This window comes from Tiliqua scincoides, chromosome 10, assembly GCF_035046505.1.
Source record: "Tiliqua scincoides isolate rTilSci1 chromosome 10, rTilSci1.hap2, whole genome shotgun sequence".
NCBI lineage: Eukaryota > Metazoa > Chordata > Lepidosauria > Squamata > Scincidae > Tiliqua > Tiliqua scincoides.
The window spans coordinates 25,051,683-25,076,489 of NC_089830.1; the positions used below are offsets into that span (position 1 = coordinate 25,051,683).

Genomic DNA, 24,807 nt, shown 5'->3' on the forward strand with positions numbered 1-24,807 from the left:
TATCAATGAGGTCTGAAACATCTTCTCTTTTAACCTCTATCTGACTTAATTCCTCAGTCATGAGGGGCCATCCTCCCTGCTCCCCCCTCCCCCACACTCTCCGTTCCCCCCACACTCTCTCCCCTTTCCCCAGTCCCCCCTTCCCCCACTCTCCCCTTCCTGACTCTCCCCCCACACTTCCCCCTCCCCCTCCCCACACTCTCCTCACCACACTGCTGGTAGGGGCTCATATCCCCCAATGGCCCTACTAATAAATGACCCTCCCCCAAACCCCCTGGCGCAGCCCCTTCATGGCACACCAGTGGGCCACAGCACACTGGTTGAAATAACTGCATTAGAGATTCCCTCACTTTTCATTATAGTTCCCTATGTGAGAATGGGGTCATTTGAGAACCTTTGGAACTGGCTGTGCCCTGAGAGGAAAGGGTTTGCTGCATCCTCAGCTTGCGTTGGGGGCCTCCATTCTCCACACGCAAGGAAGGGGAGCCTCCCACCTCTTCCCCTCTTCAGATCTGCCTCCTCTTCCCCCCAAAGAACCACAAACTTTCCAAGTGAAATAGAAACACGAGAATCCTCTTTATTTTGGCACAAAACCCACTCTGGTGGATTTTGGAAATTCACCGTCATCAGGAGCAGAACCCACAGCACCGTCACAGGAAGGGGTGAGGGCAACACCATCACCCAGAGGGCAGGGCAAGGGGGCAGGGAGCAGGAATGGATGGATGGAATACTTGGGGTGCTGCCATCACAGGGCAGAAGGAAGGGGGAGGGAGAAAAAAAGGAGAGATACAGAAAAAACCTCAACGTATTACGAGGTCAGTTTGGGGAGAAGGGATATGGATATCCACAATTCCTCCCACCCGTATCCAAGCAGGAGAATCATTCAACCACAATGGAGGTTATGAAGGGACACAGTGACCTTCCCTTGGGTCACATTCCCTATATGAAAATGGCAGCTAAAGACAGGCCTTTCGCTCTGACTACATTCAAGATGGAAAGAGTCCATCCCAGTCTGTTGGGGAGAGGCGGTCGCTGCCCCTGCTCAACCAGTACCTGGCTTCCTACTGTGGAACCAGCCCCAGAGGTGGGAAGTTTCAGACTTGTCCTATAGGGAAGGGCAGATATATATATATATAATACCCTTTAGGTAACTTAAGTGGGAATTCACTTCCTCTGTCATATGGAATGGGGACGGGAATGGAAGGCAAAGAAGGTACAATCAAAGAAGTAACCCTCTATATCTGGCTTCTCCATAGTCTCATGAAAAGAGCAGTTCTGCAGCGTTCCAGGGAGATATGGGACAAAATAGCCCTCTGTTATGATAGGACATCAAAGGGAAGAGAAAGTGGCAGATGGGCAAGAAAGGAGGGTCAGAGGAGAGACCATAGTTGGGTTTTGAGGCACAGAGCCCCAAAAGGTGTTGAGAGAGGAAGCAGGGTAGCCACAAAAGACCAGTAGAGTCAGAAGACCCCCTACACGGGTCGGGCACCGGTTGTGTGCATGCTAAAATATTCGGTGTAGCCGTTATGTTGGTGCAGTTGGGGTGCATGGAGCTGATAGGGAGGTGGCTGGCTTTCACCTGCTGGGGAAGGTTTCAAAAGCACAGGGGCGCCACTGAGCTCTGAGGTGGTGACCACACAGCTGGGGGTGAGAGTGTGGTCAGCGGATGACGTCTCCTCCACTTGTTTGCGGGGCTGGATGGGAAAAGAGAGAATACCCAAATCAACACTGGCAGAGTGAAAAATATATTCCAAGCAAAATGTACCACCTCCTCTATTTTCAAACTAGAGACAACAGAACCAAAAGGCAAGGAGAGATTTAAGTCTGGTCTACACATAAGGAAGCCTTATGTTCCTGCCTTGATTGGCTGGGAAGGGAAAGGCAGAAAAGGACACAATAGCTACAGCTCACTAAGTGCCCAATCCTATCTAATTTTCCAGGGCCGGTGCAGCTATATCAATGGGGCATGCGCTGCATCCTGTGGTGGGGGAACAGTCACATAGACCTCCTCAAAGTATGGGAGCATTTGTATCTTTACCTCGGGGCTGCATTGTAACTGCACCGGTAATGGAAAATTGGATAGGATTGGGCCCTAAGCCCCTTACCAAGGAGTATCAGAGGGATGGGACAGCTGTAGCTGAGGCAGAGGAAAAGTGGGAACCAAAGTGGAAAGGGAAGTCTAGAGTCACTTTTGACCCAAGGGGACCCTCCCTGGTTCTCACATTGCTGCTGTTGCTCCCTGTACTCTGCGGGATGGAGAAAAGCTCCGTGAAGTTGGGCACCGAGTCACTGATGAAAGTCACATTTCCGTAGACGTGGTGCGGAAACTTGGCCCCAGCTGCTGCCTCCTCCACAATCCCAATCTGTGATGTTCGCACGTGGTATGGGAAGTTCTTATTGGCTGCCGAGGGCCGTGTCATAATCTAAGGAAGCAGGAGTGGTGTCAGGCCAAAAAGCTCGTCTGCACACTCTTAGCAGGAGTCTCCCTCCTTCTCCCTCTTTGCCCCATGGAAGGGTGTATGGAGCCCAGACACTGTCATTAGCACTTCAATTTCTTTAAAAAACAAAAAACAAAGCAAGTTTCTATCCCACATGATTGTGGAGGTACTTTTGACCACATGAACTAAATGTGTGCAAATAACTTTAGAGTTCAGAAGTGAAGTTTTTGGACTCACCAGGATGGCTTATCAGGAACACAGGAAGTTGTCTCATACTGAGCAGGAACATTGGTCCATACCTATATAGGGTTTCTATACCCTACTAGGAGACTGAACACAGAACAATGGCCTCCAGACTTCTTCTCCCAAATTAGGACCCCCCCCCCCAAAAGGGAATTTGTTCCCAAAATCTGGCCATAAAAGGGTCTTCATCAAGGACTGATACCCAAACACAATCACTCTCTGCAATGATTAAATCACAACATGGGCTGCCAATGGCATGGGGGGGGGCGGTGAGAAAAGTGAATCTAGAAGCTATAGGAAGAAGGAACAGTTGAATAAGTAAGGTAACAAAATACACTATCCTTGTGGGATAAGCCTCTAAGGAACATGAGGGCTTTTCACAAAGAAGTGATGTGAAGACTAAATGATACACTATACATCAGATCCATAGTTGGTTCCCTTTGATTTTTGTTTTAATTTAACTTGAAATGTAGCCCAAGGGAGTTGCAAATATGATCTTTCCTTGCAGGCCATTTTGCTATCAATGTTCCATCCCAGGAATAAATTAAGAAGTTATCAGCTCCCCCCCCCCATTACGCCACAGTTCCAATAACAAAGTTGTTCCCACTCACGGGCAAATATACGAGAATGCAAAAATGGCCCGTGGAGAAAGGATTGAGTGCCCCTTCCCCACTTCTGAAATCTCAAGCCATCTGAGAGTCCCCCTGTGCAACACAGAGTTTGGTCCTGAGAGTTAGATGATTGCTGGGGTACAGTGAGACATGCAAGAGGTTGGTGGGAGTTCTCACCAGGAAGACTGCGTGGGCGTACAGGTGAATGCCCAGCTGGATGCCGTTGACTATTTTCTCCCGGGCCCACTTGGGGATGCCAAAGTTAGCAATGAGTGCAGTAACTGGGACAGCAAAAAACCTACAAGAGATAAAGATGCTATCAAGGATTTGGGGGCACACAGGCACTCTGTTCATTTTCTGTTATTCTCACAGCAACACAGGCTCATTTCGATTTCTGGGGGCAGGTACCCTGCCTCCACTTTGCTGCCTTGCCCTGGTCAGCTAACTCAGTTTCCTGATTTCATCGACTTGGGACCCAGGCAGTGACTCCCCCTAGTGATGTACAGTATGATGACCTGTGGCTTCTACATCCTCTTCCCAAACAGTTTCCGTTGTGGCAGACACTGCATTGTCTTGTTCCATATCCCCCCAACCTTCTTCCTCAAATCTCACCCTATCCATTCAAAATGGCCAGTTCATTCATTTAGGCTGCAATCCTAACCAACTTACCAGCACTGAGGTAAGGGCAATGCAACTCCAAGGTAAGGGAACAAACATTGCCTTACCTTGAGGAGGTCTCTGTGACTGTCCACCAACTGCAGGATGCAGCACATGCCCCACTGGCACAGCTACGCCAGTGCTGGAAAGTGGGTTAGGATTGCGCCCTTAGAGTTGTGGCAAAATGTGTCCTGTTGGGAAAGGGGCCATTTGTAGGTGCTGGGCCACCTTCCCCTATAGCCTTTGCTTCAAGATAGGCGTGAAGGTTTCCTTGCCCCATTGGCCCTTCTGAAGTCACTCACCAGAGCGTGTAAGCAGCAAAGAAGGGAACATAGAAGGGCTGCTTTTCCGGGAACTGTTTCAGTGTTATGAGGATGGCATAGCAGAACCAGATGTATGCCACAAACTGCAAGGTGATCAGGCCGTATCCAGCTGGCGACTCGTACGTGTACAGCACCTGCGCCTGATCAAAGAACTAAATCCCAAAAGAGAAGTGAATGAGTGACTGGCATAATTAAGGCCTCGGTCTGTTTTAACCCACATCAAAAGCACCATAAAGACAAGTCAGGGTTGGGAAGAAGAGTCAGAGGTTCCTCTGTCTAGGGCAACTATTTTCAACCAGTGTGCCATGGCACACTGGTGTGCCACAAATGGTCTGCAGGTGTGCCGCGGGAGTTTGGGGGTGGGTCATTTATTAATAGTGCCACTGAGGGATGTGAGCACCCCCACCTACAGCATGGTATGCCTTGTTAATTGTCAAAAAACCGATAGTATGCCTTGACAATTTTAGCAACTTGTCAGTGTGCCCTGAGATGAAAAAGACTGGAAATCACTGGTCTAGGGATACAGAGGGTAGGGTTTTCCCTTTGCATTCTGGGAGATAAGAGATCATAATAAGGGGAAATTCCAATTACCTCTTCTGCTCCTTACAATAGGAGAGGGGAGATGGCCTCTTGGCCTACAGAGGAACTATACATCAGCGAGAAATGCAGGATGTGGCAGTGAATGGCTACTCCTCTGTTTCTTCTGAATGGCAGTAGGAATGCATTGAGTGTTTCCCATGCATTAGATCAAGGACAATTGCTTGTTCAGGATGGTTGCAAGGAAAACACAGGATTCCCAACACTGAGCTTTCCTCATAAGACACATGCATTTGCAGGAGAGAACTGGTTGGCAGGAGGGGTGCTAAATCATATCACCACACCTGAATTTTTCCTTACAAATACTGCTTCCCCAGCAATTTTTCTCCAGCCAGGCTCTAGAACCAGGAGTAAGCTTAGATAAAGGGAAAACAGAAGAACTGGCAGACACAGGAAGGGTTCAGCACCCATTCCTCCCACTAGTTATTCCCTGCAAAATACACACTGGCCATGACGACATATACTCCTGCCTTTATAAGATAATATTTAGGGGCCATCTCCAAAAGCAGGGGTCTTGAAACCTTTCAGTATGAAGGCCACATCATATATTTTACATATTTTTGCAGGTCAGAAAAAAAATCAGTTTTACAAATGAATGAATGAAATTTAAATGAATGAATAAGTTTTACTTGGATCTTTTTTTTTTAATCGGCATGATATGATTCAGAATAGAAGAGAAATCTGACATTTACAAAGAAACAATGCTGAGCTTAAACTGAGAGATGATATATAAATGAGTAAAAAAAGGTCAAATATTAGCAAATGCTCTGACAAAAAAACAACAACAACAAGTTGCTGTGGGCCAGATAAAATCCTGTGGCAGGCCAGATGTGGCCCAGTTTGGAGACCCCTGCCCAAAAGGATAAACAGGTTCCTTGGTGTTAAGCCATATGAGTGTCCCAGGAAAACTGTTTCTGATAATCAAGGCTGTTGGGCAAGCAGTTAACAAGAAGGAACAGGTTACTTCAGCTCTTCCTAATACAGTGGATAGTGTTATAAACAGAAGACCCTAATTTCCTGATCTAGGTGCATCCTAGTCTAGAAAATGAGGAGCACTTGAGAAATTTGAGGTGAGAGCAATTCTCAGATGCACAAGCAAGGGCAGGAACTCACCTCAGCCTCATAGATGAAGAGCACCACATGTGTGATAGTGTAGAGTGTCATGTATACGGAAAGCTTGATAGAACCGGTGTGGCTGATCCGACCCCTAAAAACAGGGAGCCATGAGCTACGGTGTTGCTTCTCCCGATACCTTTCCTCTCCCTTGCTCACAGTACTCCAGTTGCACAGGTTCCATGCTAGATTCCCCAAACCACAAAAGCCAAGTTTCTCAAACACACAGTATCTCCGTTTACCCCTTCTTTTCTCTTAATATCCACCATAACTCTGCTCAAATCTATAAACTACATGCTGGCACACTTTGTATTAACTATTAAGTTCATGTCTCACGCAAACCCAGCTGCTCCATTTCCCATTTTAATAACCGTTTCCATAACATCCCCTACCTATTAAACATTTAAGCCATTTCTGCCCAACATTGCATATAGTGCAGTATAGTGCATATGGTGCAGTAGTGGCACCAACGTTATGGAATTCCCGTCCCCTTGACTTGAGAATGGCTCCCTCTCTTGAGATTTTTCGGCGAGGCCTGAAGACCCTTCTATTTAAACAAGCCTTCTGAGTTCATGGCCTTTTTAACATCTTTTCTACATCTTTTAGTATGTTTTTACAGGCCTGATTCCTTTATGATCTGCTGCTCTGTGCTCTTTTTACCTGACTTTTTATCTAACTACTGTTTTTTATGATATCTGTCAATGTGTTAATATGTTTTTATCTGTTTGTTAAATTATGTTTTAATCTGCTTTTAACCTATTGTAAGCCGCCTTGGGTCCCTTTGGGGAGAAGGGCGGGGTATAAATAAAGTTATTATTATTATTATTATTATTATTATTATTATTATTATTATTATTATTATATATGCAACCGGGACCAAATGTGTACACCTGTGGGCTGGGCATTAATAGAACTCCATCTCTTAACACCTCCAGATCCTCAGAAATGAGGCTGGTACACTAAAGAGAGTCTTCCACCTCTGTCTCATTGCAGTTCCTTTTATCAACCAAGAATACCTTCTGTCCTAGAACAGAGAGAAAGACTCTCGGAGACTGTTGCATTGAGACAGTGAAGATTCAAGGAATTCTGAGTCTCCGCAGCGTCTTCCAGGCAAGCTGTGTTTATTTCACAGCTCACAGCTTATTTGGTTTCTTTTGCTATCAGCAGTATGTCCTCGGGACATGGAAGGATGTTCATTTAAATAAAAAGCCTCTAATGCCACTGAACCTTATCATAAGTCCTTCCTCCTCATGTAGCCTCATCAAAACATTGCAGTTTCAGAACACCCCCAGCTATGCCATACAAATAAAAGCTCCAGATCCTTTGCCCTGGAACCACACTCTGTGTTAAAAGGCATATCACTGAGTCCAATTTCACATTTTTTTTTTTTAAAAATAAAAAGCAGTTTTCGGGAGGGGTTATTGAAAGACAAAAAGCAGTGGGCAGGAAGCGCTTAAGCTTTCCCCTGCCTTCCATTTCTCCACTCCATCAGTGGCGTAGCTAAGGAGGTGCAGCGGGTAGCAGTTCCACCAGGCACCAAGTTTTAGGGGGGCAACAAGCTGAACTTGACACTAGTGACCAAAACTGTGAAAATCTTGGTATATATGATTAATACCATCATATTATACATCATTGGAAAGGTAATGTAATGTAGAATGCAATTAAATAAACCCCATTGGAATATCTGTATTCTATCAAAAGTTATGGCTAATTAACCAGAAAATGAAAACACAATTGCCTTATAAAACAAAAAGTGGATTTTCTTAACTCAAAACGGACCTATGAGACTGATTGTTGTTCAAGAGGTGCCCCTCTTATATTTAGCAAGAGAAGAATAACCATCCCTCTTGACCTCAATACAGTGTCTCGAACCTATCAGGGGCACACTTTTTATTTATATACTTAATTAATTTGATTTTGTCGGGGGGGGGGCTACAAATTTTCTTTGACCCCATATAGCAGATAGATGCCTTTTCACTTTTGAAAAAGCCTAGATGTGACATCACTTCCGGTTGTGACATCACTTCCGGGGCAACATTTTGAGCTCGGCACCGGGTTACACGATCATTAGCTACGCCATGCAATCTGCCACCCAATCGTACAGGGAAAGCCTAATCCCATGGAAAAATCGACACCCCCCCCTTCAGCCATGCTGGTACCTGGTGACAGTGAATCCCTTTCCCAGAAGGATGAGCATCAGAAGGAAGATCAGGAAACTGACAGAGAAGAGGAGCTTGGCTAAGGGGATGGAGGGAGAGAAAGAGAAAGAAAAAGGAGTGGTGAGTGCAGAATGTTAAGCTTCTGATCATCCTGAGTACACTTCTGTACTGCAGCGAGTCATGGACTCTCCGCTCACAACAGGAGAGGAAACTGAACGCTTTCCACATGCACTGCCTCCGACACATTCTCGGCATCACCTGGCAGGACAAAGTTCCTAACAACACAGTCCTGGAATGTGCTGGAATCCCTAGCATGTATGCACTGCTGAAACAGAGACGCCTGCGTTGGCTCGGTCATGTCGTGAGAATGGATGATGGGCGGATCCCAAAGGATCTCCTCAATGGTGAACTGGACACAATACTCCAGGTGTGGCCTTACCATCGATTTGTACAACGGCATTAGGAGAACTCGTGCAAGGAAAGCGCCCTACAGGTAGACCACAGCTGCGATACAAGGACATCTGCAAGAGGGATCTGAAGACCTTAGCAGTGGACCTCAACAGGTGGGAAACCCTGGCCTCTGAGCGGCCCGCTTGGAAGCAGGCTGTGCAGCATGGCCTTTCCCAGTTTGAAGAGACACTTGGCCAACAGTCTGAGGCTAAGAGGCAAAGAAGGAAGGCCCATAGTCAGGGAGACAGACCAGGGACAGACTGCACTTGCTCCCGGTGTGGAAGGGATTGTCACTCCCGAATCGGCCTTTTCAGCCACACTAGACGCTGTTCCAGAACCACCATTCAGAGCGATACCATAGTCTTTCGAGACTGAAGGTTGCCAATAGTCATGATCATCAAACTGTGCTTCAGCTAAGTGGTTCTTTTACCTGGTTGTGGGTTTGCCATGCTGAGGTTTGGAGAATCTCAGCTAAACAGTGCGGCAGTCCCAGTGCTCAAATTATGTAAGGGGGGGGGGTAGGGAGTGCCCTTAGTTACTGTGTTAAGAAGCTACAGAGCCATGATGGCAAGTTGGCTGGTGGTGAATAAGTAGCTAAATTCATATTTCCCTAGGTACCTACCCAAGATCTTGAGGCTGCCATTCCCAATGCCATCACTTGCATACTGGCCCCAATATATGCAGAAGAACATCAGGCTGAGCACTGAGGAGGAAAACCAGAAAATGAGCTCATATCCAGGACCAGAATGAGGACAGGGCATCAGGTCTCTGACAGCAGCCATCTTTCTTTACCTTTGGCTACTGATCTCTGACCATTGACTATTTTGACCATTTAATCACAATCTTCATTCTCCCCTTTTTCACCCTTGTTAGTGCAATAATTGGATACCAGAGTCACAAAACCATAACAAATTATAACTAAATGTTTACTAATGCATGGATCTTTATGCATTCTAAGGGTATTCCACACTAGCCAACTGGAATTTGGTGTACAGAATGCAGAATTTTTATTTTTTTAAGGGCAATTGTCTACCCTTTAACTACGTAAAGGGAGGCTGAAAATCTGTGGACAGAGACTACCAAAATCTCAAGGCATATCAACACTGTAGACTTAAACTGGGTTTTACTTTAACTTTTTTTTAAGTTGCTTGATTTTTTATTTTACAAATAATAAATTTCAAGAAAGAAAAAAAAGTATATACATTCTAACAAACTTCCCTTCTGTTTGAAAGAACTGTGCCATTTTCTGCCAGACAACTGGGGAAACTCGTTGGGGGAGAGGTGTTAAAAATAATTCTCAATATTCTAACGAAACTGTAATTCCCAAGATTCTGAGTGTGAGTGCATTATTTTGGTTTATACCAGTTTAAGGCTGCAATCCTATACACACTTTCCTGGGAGTAAGTCCCTAAGCAGTCATGCGTAGGATTGAGCTGTAAGAGTCTAGTGTGGGCATATCTCAGGTGACTAACAAAAAAGATATCCCAGGGGTCAGAGCGTGGATCTTCAGTACTTTGGATGGGTTTGCCGTTCCCCATAACCAGAAGAGCATACAAAACAAATATACAGATTCAAATACAGTTAGTTTGCATATTTGGGTCCCTTTTGGGAGAAGGGCGGGATATAAATAAAGTTGTTTATTATTATTATTATTATTATTATTATTAAATACCAGGCGGAAAATATGTATTTTCTTAGTGAAGTGTTTTGAACTCTTTGGTGAAGAGTACAGTTGCTGTTGAAGGTTTCCATTCTACCCAGGATGAGCCTTCCCTGCCCAGACTCACCTTCCACACCAGCTGCCGTCATGAACATCTTGTATGTGGTGTGAAGAAGCTGTCTTCCCTTCAACAGATCTGAGAAGTGAGATATATTTTTAAAAAAACCACCTATTTGCAAATAAATGCTCTCTCTCTCTCTCTCTCTGGAACAAAACAACAGTCCCTTCTCTCCCTAATCCTCCATTCACTTAGACTGAGACAGTATTACATTCCCTTTGGTAGTTATAGATTGTATTGTATCTACCCATCCCGCCTTGCTAATTCCATACACAGAGGAACATCTTGTAATTCTCAGCCCTACTGGGAGGTGGAATATGAAGCCCTACACTGACCGTACAGACACACAGAAAGAGAATGACAAGACTAATTCATGGGTGATGGGTTGTCTGCCTCCTGTGCCCTTGTAGCAGTTCCTGGAGTGTAAATAGTTTTGGCCTCCTCCAATTGTTTTTATTGATTTTTTGTGATTTTATTTATTGTTTTTATATTGTATATTTTTAGCTATAAACTGTAAGCAGTCTTGGGCATCTGCTTCAGCAGAGGAAAGGCAGGGTAGAAATCTTTTAATAAATAACAATTTGCAGCCCTCGCCTGTGTTTAAGCAAGGACTGTAAAGCAGACAAGGACTCTTCCTCTGCATATCCGTGGAGCTATTTGCCTGGCACATGTTGCCATCAAAGTCACAGGAAGTGCCAATCACGTTGCATTGGACTGGGACCCTTTCATACTCACAGCCAAAGTAGCAAGAAATTATGAGGATCAAGATGAAGATCAGTAGGAAAGTGATGTCCGTCTCCAGGATGCCTGAGAAAAAGAGAAAAGGGGTTTAGTGGAGAGAAGTTCAGCACTGGAGGTAGGAAGTTTCCCTCCTCCTATGTGGAGCCTCAAGAGTGCTACCGTTGCTTTGGGGCTGATGCTTTTATAGAACTAGCACTACCTGCCTGCCTGCCTGCCTGTCTCCTGCTCAACCTGTACATTTGTAAATGAATCAATGTTGCAAAGTCAGTCTCCAAAGATCTCTCCTCCAGAGGATACATACCTTGTAAAAAAGCTGCCCTAGGGAAGTGTGAAACAAGATCCAGTAACAGACTAGTCTTTGATCCTAGTGCTGGCCCATCACTCTCCTCTCCACTTCCTCATCCACTCTGTTCCCCCCTCTTCCTTTTCCAATCCAGGGGTGGAGCAGAGGCTGGCACAACACTAGGTAAGGGGGGGGGGTAGTATTAGGCACCAGGAGGTTTTGGCCCAGCCCTGGGAACTTACCAAACTCATCAGCTGAGAAGTGGCGGGTCCAAAAAGATTTGCCATTGGTCAGAATCATCTCATACTCCAGTTCCAGCCCATCACCCTGTGGGAGAGGTGGTCAAAAAAATCATTGCAACCTTAGAGGGAAGGGGAGCATAGGGAGAGCCATGTGGGGAAACAGAGTGACTCACCCCACACTTGCTGAGGGCCACATACCACCAACGCTCACGGACAGAGCGGAAACTTCTCCCGCTGGCACAGCTCAGGTAGCGCACCGAATTCTCTGTGATCAGCTAGGCAAGAGAATGCAAGACAGAAAACAGCAATGAGGGAAAACCTGAGGTGGGGACCATATGTCTCTTCCTTTTCTAGCACCCCCTCCCCCATATGTGTGTTATCACCTGGAGGGATTTCCTCCTCCTCCCCTATGAGGGGAGATCTGGCATTATTGTCATCTCAAATTTTTGGAATAGGTCAGTCTAAAACTGAACGAAATAAGGAGGTGGGATTTTCTCTTCTTTTACATGGAAGGGAATAAAATGGATGCATGCTGGGGCTGGGGTGGGGAGCGTGCAGAATTTTGTAGCCTCCTGAAACTCCCAGTCACTTACCTGGCATCCAGACCAGGCATACTGGGTGGTGAGGTTGATGACCTGATTGTTCTCTGGGCGGATAACAGACTCTTTCATCAAACAATCCTAGGAGGCAGTGGTAGAAGATCAGATTAAAGCTAGAGCCTCTGTGTCTTTGTATAGATCACTGCTTAGGAAGCATCTTCCTGATTGAAAGGAGGCCCAAATCAGAACAGTGACTCATGCAGAGATGCAATGGGCAGCCTCCTCTGAGGAAGAATAATTCTCCCATGTCTCTGCGTTGGAAATGAGTGACTAGTCTAATAACACTTCTTTAGGAAAAAAAAAACCAGGATAAAATTACCCATTCCCAAGGGTAGCTTCTTGGGCAAAAACAAAGCCAGAACAGCAAATCACGCAATGACACAATGGGCAACCTCTTCTGTGGCTCTGAGGGTAGGACATGTGACTTGAGCCAGGTCCCAGCAGTCTGGATCCAGTATCTCCTGTGCTTCCAGCACTCTGTTTCTATAGCCAGACTGAGTTCTGTGCTTTGTGGGATGACTTCTAGGCTGCAAAACCAACCTGCCTAAACACCACATCAGTGGATCCCAAGGGCCAATCTCAGCCTGCCAGGTCCTATAGAAACAGGCACACAGTCTCAGTGATTCATCTCTGGTGTGAGGACTCTGCTTGCCCTAGATTCCTCCTCCAATTACAGCCCTTGTTTCTTGACCCTCTCCAGCACCTAGTTTAGGCTACAACGTTGATCTTGGCTCACAAGCTGATAATCACAGCCTCCAAGAGCCAGTGCTTGGATTACAGGGGCATGAAAGGAGCCTGGCCCCCTTACCTTTTGTGAGCTACCCTAGCTATCATTCTTACAAGGCTATAGGACGCATAATCTGGCTAAAAAGGGGGGGGGGTCAGAGAGTAGAGCTTATGAATTTAATTAAGGACCCCCACCCTTTATCCTTTTACCCACAGTTTGACCATTGCCTAATTCACATATTCCTTTATATGCTAGTAGTTCTCTTATAGCACACCAGTTTGAAAATTTCTGTTCTAAAGCAGCCTTCTCGCTTATATTCTGCAACTCCCAAATCAGCACACATTGCACACCTGGCCAGCAGATATCACACACACCTAAACCGGGCTGAGAAAAGGGGCTCAGAAAAGAGCTCACATCTTCCCTAGCAACGGCGCACACCCTCTTAACGGAGGCGTTCTTTGCACACAGAGAGCCCAGACCTTAAATTAACTTCTCTGGCAGCAAGGAGATTTGTGAGCAAACACTTTCATCGCCCGGCCTTAACGAGCCGATGCTCATATCTCCGGAACTGCCACATCTAATCTCACCCCAGAAAGCAGGCAAATTACATCACACAAGAAAGGGATCCAGCTGCTCGCTGGCATCCCTTATCATCATGGAAATTATGTCGATCATCTGCAGCTAAAATATGCAAATTAGCTGCAGCTTTGAAGCTCCTAATAATGTTTTCCCCACACATTCCTCTATGCTGGAAAAATTGCACTGTTCATCCTAGTGGTGGCGTAGCTGGAGGGGGGTGGAGCACGCAGCCTGGCAGGGAGCCTCAGCAGGGTGGGTAAGAGTGGCCCCTCCCTTCAGAACCATTCCTGGCGGCGGGGGGGGGGGAGCAAAAGGGAGCCATATGGCTCAGTAGGGTGGGCAAGCGGCCCCTCCCTTCGGAACCATTCCCAGCAGGGGGAGCAAAACGGAGCCATATGGTTCGGTTTTGCTCCCCCCCCCGCCAGGAATGGCTCGGAAGGGAGGGGCCGCTTGCCCACCCTACTGAGGCTCCCTGCCAGGGTGAGTGCTCCGCCCCCCTCCAGCTATGCCACCACATCCTAGCCAACTCTGGCTTAAACCACCTGGGAGAGAAGTCCACAAAGTCTTTGGCCTCTTTTTACATTTAAAAGGGGCAACGTTTTACATTTAACTGCTTCTATTACTGAGGAATTGCTCCATGGAATTTGATTGTACAATCTATCATTATTCTGTCACTTTTATCAACATGTACAGCCACCCCCCCCCCATATCTGCAGTTGATACATTCCAAGATCTATTGCGGATGCCTGAAGCCGCAGATGGTAGTGAACCCTATAGATTTATTTACATACCTATAAAAATAACTTTATTTTCACAATGCTGGAAAAACACGGCAACAGATTCAAAAAGCAAGAATGCCAGAGGTTAACTGGAGGCAAGAAAAGCGGGCCAGCAGAGGACAAAGTGAGATGAGTCATGAGCGCGATAGGGTGGGAATGAACCGTTTACATGAACCGTTTATGGCACACAATTTGAAACCATGGATAACTGAAACTGCTAAAACCAAATCTGTGGATACAGGGGTTCTACTGTATATAACAGTGTTTCCCAAACTGCAGTTGGGACCCACCAGTGAGTCACGAGCCTATTTTTGGTGGGTTGCGAAAAGTTTTGAAACTTAAAAAAAACTTTGCAGGCACCCTTGCAGTTTGCAGAAGAAAACAGTTAGCTAGAATGCTAACCTGTGGTATGCGGTAATCTTCATACCCCCAAATTAAAATGTCACATTTTCCTATTTTCTCTAGTAATTGGTGTGCCATAGATCACTTGTGAACCCAGTTTCAGCCTTTTGTCTGGCTTGGAAGTCCCTAACTGCACATCTTGCTCTCCAGGTCAGCCCTCTGCATACCCTGGAATGACTGTAAAGGTTTGGGGGAACAGTCCTTGAACTCAATTTCTAGGGAGAATCTAGCAAATTACACACACATACTATATGTAAGGTTTCTAGCAGCCTGAGGACTACAGGACCCCTATTATTAATTAATAATTTTTAATTATTATTAATAAATAAAATTCTTTCTAGATCTCTTTTTTTTGTCTAGTGGGTCATGTCATTTTTAAAAGTGGGTCCCAGCACTAAAAAATATGGGAAACACTAGCATATAACATTTACCATTTATATAGTGCTTTTTCAGTATTAAAATCAAATGACGACATGTAAACAGTTGGAGCTGAAGGTCTCTCTACAGCTCAGCGGCCAATCAAAACTGACCTTGTTTCCCTTTTTGTAGACGGCTGGCCACTGGGAAGGGTCATCAAAGTACAGAAGGATGTTCTCACAGCATTTGGCCTTCAAAGAGAAGCAGAGAAGAGGCTGTTAGATTGGCCCTGAACCAGAAAACAAGTTACATAGGAGGATTTTGAGGCTTATAAAAAGAGAGGGAATGGAATTGAAAGACCTATTAAAATACCTCTGGGTAACGGAACCTGAAGTCCAGGCGTCCATAGTCAGAGAGGAAGCAGAATCGAGTCAGGAACACCCAGTCCTGGGGAGAAGGAAAAAGGTAGCCTCTGTTTCAAGGCTGGGCCAGAAGCGCCAAAATCAAAGGGAAAATATGGCACAAGATAGAACCCCTTTGCCCAATGCGACAATGCCCTTGCCCAGCTCCAGAAGGTCAGGCACTGGCTAGGACCCCAAGACTGAAATGGGGCCACCACCCCAAAAGGTTTGCCACTTTGACTTGGCTAAAATCCTGAAGCCAGTACTATGTAGGCAATGCTCAGATTACAGTGTGGATGGATGAGGGTTGGCCTGGCCCCCTTAGCAACTTGTAGATTCTGCTGAGTTTGTGGGTCCCTCCATTTCCTCCCATCATTCAAGCACTTCATGCAGGTTTCTGTGGGACCAGTGCAACCCACGCACATTGAAACAGAATGTCGACCCAGCATAAACGATATGTTTTAGGAGAGATCAGCCTAAGCCTGGCCCAGCCTGAATATTATATGAGTATCAGCAGCTCAGCTCCAACCAGCTGCAGTAAAATTTTACTACTTGGCTTGAGAAAGAATAAATAACATCCCAAACAATCCTCATAAAGTGAAATCTATTAAGCTGTTAACATCAGACCCATTAATTTAACAGAGCGCACTGCACCAACTGAGCAAGCCTGGCCAATTTGACCCAGTTTGTAGCAATCACTCATTCTTAGGCCCATCCCATGGCTTCGTGTCTGTATACACGAAGTGTGTATACAGTACACACTCATCAGGGAGTAGGTGAGGGGGTGCTATGGGAGGACTTTGCACAAGTTTTTATCCGAGGACCATACTACTGCATGACATCATGCTCCTGGCCTATTTAAAGCAGCGATTTTCAACCTTTTTTCATTTCACAGCACACTAAAATTGTCAAGGCACACCACCAGTTTTTTGACAACTGAAAAGGCACACCACACTACTGGTAGGGGAATTCACATCCCCCAGTAACCCTACTAATAAATGACCCTCCCACAAACTCCTGCAGCACACCTAAAGATCATTTGTAGCACACTTTTGTGCCATGGCACACTGGTTGAAAATTGTTGGTTTAAAGGCATTCGCTCTTCCCAAGGAATCCTGGGAATTCTATTTTGGTAAGTGAGGAGATGGCGGTGATAAGAGATCAGTCCCCAGACCAATAGAATTCCCATGATTCTCAAGGGGTTACCCTCATATAAAACTGATACTGGACTCTGGTGTAGATACATCTTGGTGGTTCAAACATGACCTGAGTTTTTCTTTTACCTGTTAAGCAGTTCCCTTCGAGGAAGCAAAGAATTCCACATTCATGGAACCTACTTCTCAAACCACAAGGCCACACTCCTCTTCCAAATCTGGCTTTAGAACCTAAACTGCATGACCATTAAATGCAGATTATGTCTCCCTTAACACATTTTACCTTGTGTAGTGTTGTGTTATGTAGTGTAGTGTAGTGTAATCAGAAATGGTAAAGGGCTCTAAAAAGTCCATCTCCCCTAGCATTATTTCAGAGCATTTATGCTACCCAGGAAGCTAGCTTCTTAGGGGCCCAATCCTATCCAACTTTCCAGTGCTGATACAGTAATGCCAATGGGGTGTGCACTGTGGTGGTGAGGCAGTCATGAAGGCCTCCTTAAGGTACAGGAACTTTTGTTCCCTTGCCTTGGGGCTGCATTGTGGTTGCACTGGCACTGAAAAATTGGATAGGATTAGGCCTTTAATTAAGCCATTTTTTCAACTTGTTTAAGATTATTTGCATTGATTGGCTCAGGTCTTTCCAGGAATTCAGACAAGGTTTCATCCTGGAGATGTGTGGGACTGAACCAGAGGTCTTCTGGGTGCAAAGCAAGAGGATTTCCAGGGAGCATCCAAGTGAGGGAGGTATTCTACGATTTCTAATCTACATCACTGGTTGTGAGTTGTTGTTGGCATCCTTCAGTCTCGGAAGACTATGGTGTCACGCTCTGAATGGTGGTTCTGGAACAGAGTATCCTCTCCAGTGCACGAAGCCTGGGTAAAGTAGGTATGGAGGATAGGCTGTTACCCATGCAGCAAATCCCCCCTCTCCACGTCGCTGAAATAGTCCAATGGAAAGGCAGAGGCCAATACGGTTGGTTCCAGCGCCGTCGCAGGAGTTGCCAGAACGTGACTGTGTTCAGCCATGAACTGCCTCAGGGACTCCGGCTCCGGATTTTGCCTCGAGGTTGACTCCTGAAGCCTTTTCCATAACTGGATGTAGCCACAAGGCAGTGGAGGTTTGGGATCAGAGTTTTCCTTCTCTCAGATGAGCTGCCTTCCCAGGCTGATGAGTCCCATCTACCCAGTTGGTTGTGAGTACAGAGGTAGAAAGCTAAAGCTTATTCTGGTATACTTAACGTGGAGTAAAAAGAGGAGATCTTGGGTATTCACTCATAGTCTAACCACTGGACACCCCCCTTTCTTCCTGGAATTTTGCCCCCTCCCTCTTTCCCCAACAAGGGTCACCGCAGCACACTATGATACAATTACTCATCTTTCTCTGTCACCCGAAACCAAAGAAGCTATCCAGTCACAGTGGCACCGTTTCCTAAGGCAAAGCGAGCGATGCTGAGCCAAATCTAACATGAGCTGAGTCAGACGGAGGGTCTTTGGAGGGGGTGGGTGGGTAGGTGGGAAGAGGCTGCGGAGGAGGCAGAAATAATGAAGATTTGAGATGAGGGCAAGGAAGATGTGTTCTGTTGCTCCAGGCAGGGAAGTTTTCTGGGCGAGGAGATGGAGACAGGTGCATCTGGACCAGAGAAGAAAATATATGCGGGTGTGCATTTTGAAAATATACCCATGGATGTGTACATGACAGGTTTAGGGATTTCAGATCTCCCTGGGAAATGAGTGTCTGAGGATGCAAGACTATTTCGTCTCTCTGTTCCCCTCCCTTCTTCTCTGCACTTAGTCCCAGGCCTACCTCCTTCCCCTTAAAATCCCCTTGTGTTCCCATGGCAACAACCCATGCTCAAGGTTTCCACGGAAACCGTACCGGAGGCTTAAGAAGGCCGAGGAAACCAGCAAAATCTGAGAACTGGGGCAAAAGGAAATAATCTTTTTTTTAAGGGGAGGGTGTCCTTGGACATCAGGCAGCACCCCACGCCCCATCTGCACCCCTGTGACCCTGTCTCATAAAGCCTCTTAGTTTCTCCTCCTCCAAATTCTGGAGGAATGTTGTCTCAGAAAGTGCTAGAGGGGCCTGTTGGCTCAAAGACATCCTTTGGGCAGAGGATGCCTCATCTCAGGGTAAGGTTGCCAACCCACCAGGATTGATCTGGAGTCTTCAAGAACCTGCATCAGTCTCCAGGAGCAATCCTGGAGATTTCAACAGGGCCTCCCTAGCTAAATGATGACTTCATTGGGGGCGGGGGGCGGATATGGAATCTCCAAGAATTAGCCTTCTATCCCAGGCCAATTCTGGGGTTTGTATGTGCGCATGTGTGTATTCTACCTTGAGCAGTTAAGGGAAAGGCAGAAATTCAACAGGAATGGCGATATACATGGGGAAAGTTCAGTATTTTGATTTTTTTTTGCCAGTTGTGCCATTAGAGACACAAGAACTGTACCCTCCCTGCCAAAAAAAAACCCTACATTTTACAACAGTGTAACAAAATTAAGTTACACTCTTGAACCAGGGGCCTTCTTCATGGCAAATCAGAAGGTAGCTTAGCTGAAATCACAGAGAAACCACCTGCCTCTGTAACCATGCCCATATGAAGCTCAGCTCCCACCAGCAGCAATACCTGCCTTTGTACAATACCTATACAAAGAAATGGACACTGAAATCTATGATCCCAGCGGGCTTCATGCTAAATAACACCTCAAATCCCCCCTCCATCACCAAAGCCCAGTTCCTCCCCATTCTCTGTCCCACCCCATCACTCTGCACAGCTCTGCAAAATCGTAACTCCCTGCCGCTCATCCTCTGTAGTGGCTAAATTCCATTGTGTTCCTAATCCTCCCACACAGATCGGTGCACGTTCAACATTGCAGACAAATGCAAATTAGCATCTAATAGCATCCTTTAATCACCCTTTTGTACATGCAGTTTTAGAGAGGTTAGAGACAGGGACCAGTGAGAGAGGGAACCTCAGGAGTCCATCCTTTCAAAACCGGTTTTATTTACAGAGCGATTGTTATTCATATCAGTGCCAAAAAAAAAAAGAGGTGGCACTTAGTCTGGTGTTGCCACACACACCCCGCATGCTTTTACTTCAACCATTAATTCCAAATACCTATCCAACCATAAACATTCACTGATAGGTTTGAGCTGTCCTTTTCTCAACCTGATTATTAGTATGGCAGGTGGTTGAAGTAGGCTTCTTACAGCTCAAGCCTATGCATGTCTACTCAGAAGTAAGCCTAACTGAATCCAGTGGGACTTACTCCTATGGAAAGTGTGTATAGTACTATTGCAGCCTGAATCTGCATCAAAGCCTTAACCAAACATTAAACCCAGCCAAGGTAACACTGTGTTATCTTGTGATCGCACACTGAACTACACTGTACTAGATAATTCCTTTCCTAACCCAGTAATCCCTCTATGGTACCTAGCAATCACTGTGATTCTGACACCTTTGACACAGCATCAGTGGCACCACTAGGGGGTGCGGGCCACACTGGGTGACGCGCAAAGGGGTGTGTGATACCACTACTGGCCAAAAATTTTTAAATCTTGGTATTTTCAAATAACAGCATCATGTTATATATCAATCAATGCATAATTTCATGCAGAATACAATGAAATAAACTGTATTGAAATACCTCTATTCTGTCAAAGGTTACAGCCAAAAAAACAGCAGGGGTGGGGCAATGGTGCATCACCACACCCACCGCCAGGGGTTCTGCCCTACCCACTGCAGGCCTCCTGTACTGGGTGACACAAACCGTAGTGAGGCCACTGCACAACTTAACCTACCCCTCCTTTGGCTTAATCATGCTTTTCCACAGCACAATATGCACGGTCACATGTTATTTCAATGCACATACAATCTATGTATGGTGCATACACAAGTGTGGATCCGTAAATCTTGTGGCCATTCCCACCACATGTGGGTGATCTGAACTTTACATTACTAAGAGGTCCAGTAACCTGTGATTAGTCCTATTCTCAGATACGTACCTCCAATGAGCTCATGGCAGACTCAGCCTGCATTGTCCCACACAGACTCTTCATCCTCATTCTACACATGCACCGAAAGGGTGAAGAACACCTCCCTCCCACCCAACTCCAGGCTGGTCCATCTATGAGGCCAACTGAAGCAGTTGTTTCAGGCAGCAGTTAGGTAGGGGGTGCCCCATCCTTGCCCTTCTTCTTGCCTCTACTGCCCCTCTTTCTTCTTTTACTCCCTGGACTGGAAAAGGAGACAAGTGGAAGAGGGAATGTAGAGGAGAGGCAGGTGCTGAGCTAGAACACTGAAGAGTCAAAGGAGCACAGGCTGGCACATAACAGGGTAAGGGGGCAGCATTTGGCACACCACCTCCGATGTGAAGAGGTCTTGCACTGGCCCTGACCCCCCCGCTTTCACCAGCCTAATTGTGAACCACAAAAGGCTGGTCAGGGTGCATCAAGTGGCAAGCCATCTACAGCCTGGTGCGGAGGCCCAAAGGAACCAAAGTTATGGTGCCTTGAATGGGTTCCCGAACCCTGCTGGGTTTGCCGGGCCGCGCTGGGTTTTTCAGGTGACACCTGTGCAGAATTTGGGGTGATGGGCCTGTTTCCCTGCAGCACTGCTGGGAGAGGAGGGGAGGGTTCCATCATCCTTTCTTCAGTTCTGCAGCCTGATTAGAAATACCTGGCTGGGTTTGGTTGGTTGCCCTCCTGGGCAGGGGCTGAGGAAGCCGGGGGGGGGGGGGGGTTTTCAGGGGCTGGCGGCTGGATTGCCCCCTCCTGGCCACCCAGCTACATCTGGGCCACCCCAGAGCCATCAGGGCCCCCAAGGAGCCACAACCACCCCGGAAAGGGAGCAGCCATGCCCATCGTCGGAAGAGGGGAGTGTGGGGGGATCCTGTCTGATCATCGCGGGTTCTGCGCAGCCAGGACCTTGGCACCCACCCCACCCCCGCCGAAGGGCGCAGGGGAGGCTGGCAGGGCTGCAGCCGGGAGCCGGCGGGCGGCCCCAGTACCGCAGCGGCGCGCAGGGGCTGGGGGGCGCGGGCTGGGCCAGGACGCCCGGGGCTCGGCGAGGGGGTGGGGGCCTGATCCAGGGGGCGGGGGGCCCCTCCATCCCCGCCCCCGCAGCGCTCTCACCTCCTTGGTGCTGATGTTGCCTCGCACGTACTTGCCCCAGCTGGGGCCCGGCAGCAGCAGCAGGAGCCGGAGGGCGGCCAGGCAGCGCAGCAGGGGCAGCTCCATCCTCGGCAGCGGGCTCGGCTGCCTGCGCGCTCCCGCTTAAAGAGACACGCTCTCGGCCCCTCGGCCGGCGCAGGGGGGTCCGCGTGCCTGGGCGGGCGGGGGGCGCCGCATGGGGCTGGAGCGCCTGGAAGCTGCCCGCGGGGCAGAGCGCGCCCGGCCCTGCGCCAGCCCAGCCGGAGGTGCCCAAGCGCGCGGCCGGCGTCGTGGAAGCGCCGCCCGCACTCTGCTGCTGCCTGCGCCTCGGGGCGGGGGACTGGCTCTGGGGCGCGGCAGCCTGCGGGGCTCCTGCCCCCTCCGCGCCCGTCCCCAGCGTGCCATCAGTGCCCCAGATCAGATGCCGCTTTGCGGGGAGGAAGAGTGGCTGGACTGGGGGGCAGCTGTCGCCTCCCCCAAGTGGGTCCCCCAGGCCCGCCTTTCTCTGTGCCTGCCCTCTACCTCTCCACCAGGGCCGCTTTGAGGCGGTTGGGGCAATTTCACCCAATTGGGCCCCACGCATGGGAGGGGGGCCGCACTGCCCTTCTGCCCCCAGCCTGTCTGAAATCGGGTCACGTCGGAAGCAGCTGCTTCCTCTTGGCCCAAAGTTGGTGCCATGCAGGTGGCACATGCACGCCGCACTCTTGCTCTGCCCGCATGGCCCCCAGCACCAAGCTGTCTCGCTCCAGAGTGGGCTGCTGCAGGCAGGACAGTGCCAGGTGAGAATCAGGGAGCACTGCAGGTTGGGTGTGCACTCCCTCCCTCCCTCTGGCTGACCTCCCAGACCCAGAGCCTATTCTGCACAACCACTAAAGCAAGGGTGCTCAAACCCCGGCCCTGGGGCCACATGCAGCCTCAAGACTTCTCAATGCAGCCCTCAGGGAGCCCCCAGTCTCCAATGAGCCTCTGGAGACTTGTTGGAGCCCGCACTGTTTGACCTCTCGCGTGAGCTGTGGGATGAGGGCTCCCTCCACTGCTTGCTGTTTCATGTCTGTGATGCAGCAGAGGCAGCAAAGGAGATGCCAGCCTTGCTTTGTGCAAGGCCTTTTATAGGCCTTGAGCTATTGCAAGACCTTCATTCATTCATATAAGGTCATCTTTAATATATCCATTTATGTAAACTTATGCAAATTTATTCAAATTTTAAATGTAAATTAATTCTCTCCCCCCCCCCCCCGGCCCCTGACACAGTGTCAGATAGATGATGTGGCCCTCCAGTCAAAAACTTTGGACACCCCTGCACTAAAGGTACAGGAGTCCTGTCCACCTACACAGAAATAACAGTTTGTTTTTTTTCTTGGTCTGACTCCATTCAAGAGCTAAAAAAATTAGAGCTTTTCCTATTGGGCCCTGCAGCTCCAAAGGCCGGTCCTGACTTGCTCCAACAAAAATAGCCTCAGAGCATCGTGTGCCTCCAATGAAAATAGCCCCCCATACAGGGAGGGACTAGAGTTTGCAGCAGACAGGTCAGCCTCCCTTGTGATTGCGCATCCCTCCACCCACTTTCTGAGTATGTGTGTCTGCACAAAGACCATGAAGAACAACCAAGAGTAGATTTTTGTGTTGAAATACTGTAAGCTCAGTTCTGGTCCCCCAAAATTCCAGGACTGAACATGTGATTTGAGGCACCCCATTCCTTAGTTCTTAACTGTACGTCTGCCCCTTCCCCAAGCCATTACTTTGCCCCTGGCTCTGGCCAGTGGACTTTGGGGTTCTACTCAAGAACAAAGTTGATGGAGCAGGATTGAAGGATGTTCACCTCCGCACTAGATTACAATGGTTCTCAACCCCTACCCTGCCACCCAGACTCTGCTCAATCAGTGGGCAGACATGTGAATGCAGGCAGATTGTCAGCTCTTGAAATAAAGCATTCTAACATCCAGTTTTTTGTCTAAATATATTCAGCCCCCCCCCCCTCTCTCTCTCTCTCTCTCTCTCTCTCTCACACACACACACACACACACACACACACACCATTCTTCCTCCTCACATCCTCAATTCAGCTGACACAAGCCCAGAAAACTCAGACACATCCACTTCCCCTATTTTCATTTTCCAAGAACAGCACCTTTTCTATTCTGTTGGTTTGACCCAAAACTGCAGCTTGGAAACAAAGACCTCTGCGCTCCCTGCCAGCCCGGGCAGATGGCACCAAGAAGAAATGAAATAAGAGGAAATGACACAAAGGAGAGGCCCATGTTTGGAGGATTCAAGGGTGGTATAGGTGTTTTACAGCCAAAGCACACACAGTGCCCCATATTGCCATTGTTTTAACAGGACCAAAAATGAAAATGAAATGTGCCATTTACATATATACATATATCATACTTTTACACTATGAGCTGCTTAGATCCAGTCCATGAATTGGACATCCCTGTTTCTAGTGCCATTGCCACCACAGCATCTCTCTCTCTCTCTCTCTCTCTCTCTCTCTTCTTAAATGAACAGCAACAAAGTAACAATGCCAACCACTAACTTTCATGTCACCCCACACCCCAGTGTGTCAGGACTGACCTCAGACCTCTGACTGCCTGAGCAGCTGAGTGCCCCAATAGCTCAGCAGTGGGTGGGAGTGGAAGAGGCTTATCTTTTTTAACATTCCCTTGTGCGCAAGCAATACAAGGAGAAAACTAGTAGAGCACATTGGAGGGCTAGCTACAACTTTCCTCCCTGCTGTGCTAGTTTTCTCCTGGCAGAGAGCTTTTTACCTGGAGAACCATTCAAAAGATGGTACCCCCAGCTGCACTTCCAAGTAGTATAGTAAATTCTACTTCCTCAGGGCTTTCCTTCTGCCGCATAAATAGACCAGTCTGAGGGTGCCTGCAGAGTCCAGTTTTCTTTCCAAGTGTCACAGAGAACTGGGACTGCCAGTTGGCAAAGTTGATTGGCTGGCAGCACCGCAAACCCACCTTCCCAGAGCAGCTTTTTAGCTCCTTTTGTGAAATAAGTGGGGGGGGGGGAG

At 47.7% G+C, this 24,807-nt stretch overlaps 1 protein-coding gene across 1 annotated transcript; it reads right to left on the reverse strand.

Moving 5' to 3' along the window:
* Positions 1–625: 625 nt before the first annotated feature.
* On the reverse strand, positions 626–21,872 carry TMEM145 (transmembrane protein 145). The gene is made up of 15 exons (XM_066638108.1): positions 21,768–21,872; positions 15,451–15,525; positions 15,252–15,329; positions 12,229–12,315; positions 11,809–11,910; positions 11,636–11,720; positions 11,105–11,176; positions 10,379–10,447; positions 9,214–9,294; positions 8,142–8,220; positions 5,983–6,076; positions 4,252–4,424; positions 3,470–3,590; positions 2,223–2,423; positions 626–1,694 (listed from the first exon to the last, which is right to left on the reverse strand). The coding sequence occupies exons 1-15, from the start codon at positions 21,870–21,872 to the stop codon at positions 1,473–1,475; spliced, it is 1,644 nt and encodes a 547-aa protein (XP_066494205.1). The 3' UTR covers positions 626–1,472.
* Between the last annotated feature and the right edge of the window lie 2,935 nt (positions 21,873–24,807).

Bases quoted from the DNA above. Each gene is read 5' to 3' on its own strand.
- TMEM145 (XM_066638108.1), bottom strand. From the start codon at position 21,872: ATGGAGCTGCCCCTGCTGCGCTGCCTGGCCGCCCTCCGGCTCCTGCTG. The intron at 12,316-15,251 runs GTCAGTTTTGAT...ACTGCCTCCTAG, and splicing joins TCTACAAAAAGGGAAACAAG to GATTGTTTGATGAAAGAGTC. The intron at 6,077-8,141 runs GTACCAGCATGG...CCCTGTTTTTAG, and splicing joins AAGGGATTCACTGTCACCAG to GGGTCGGATCAGCCACACCG.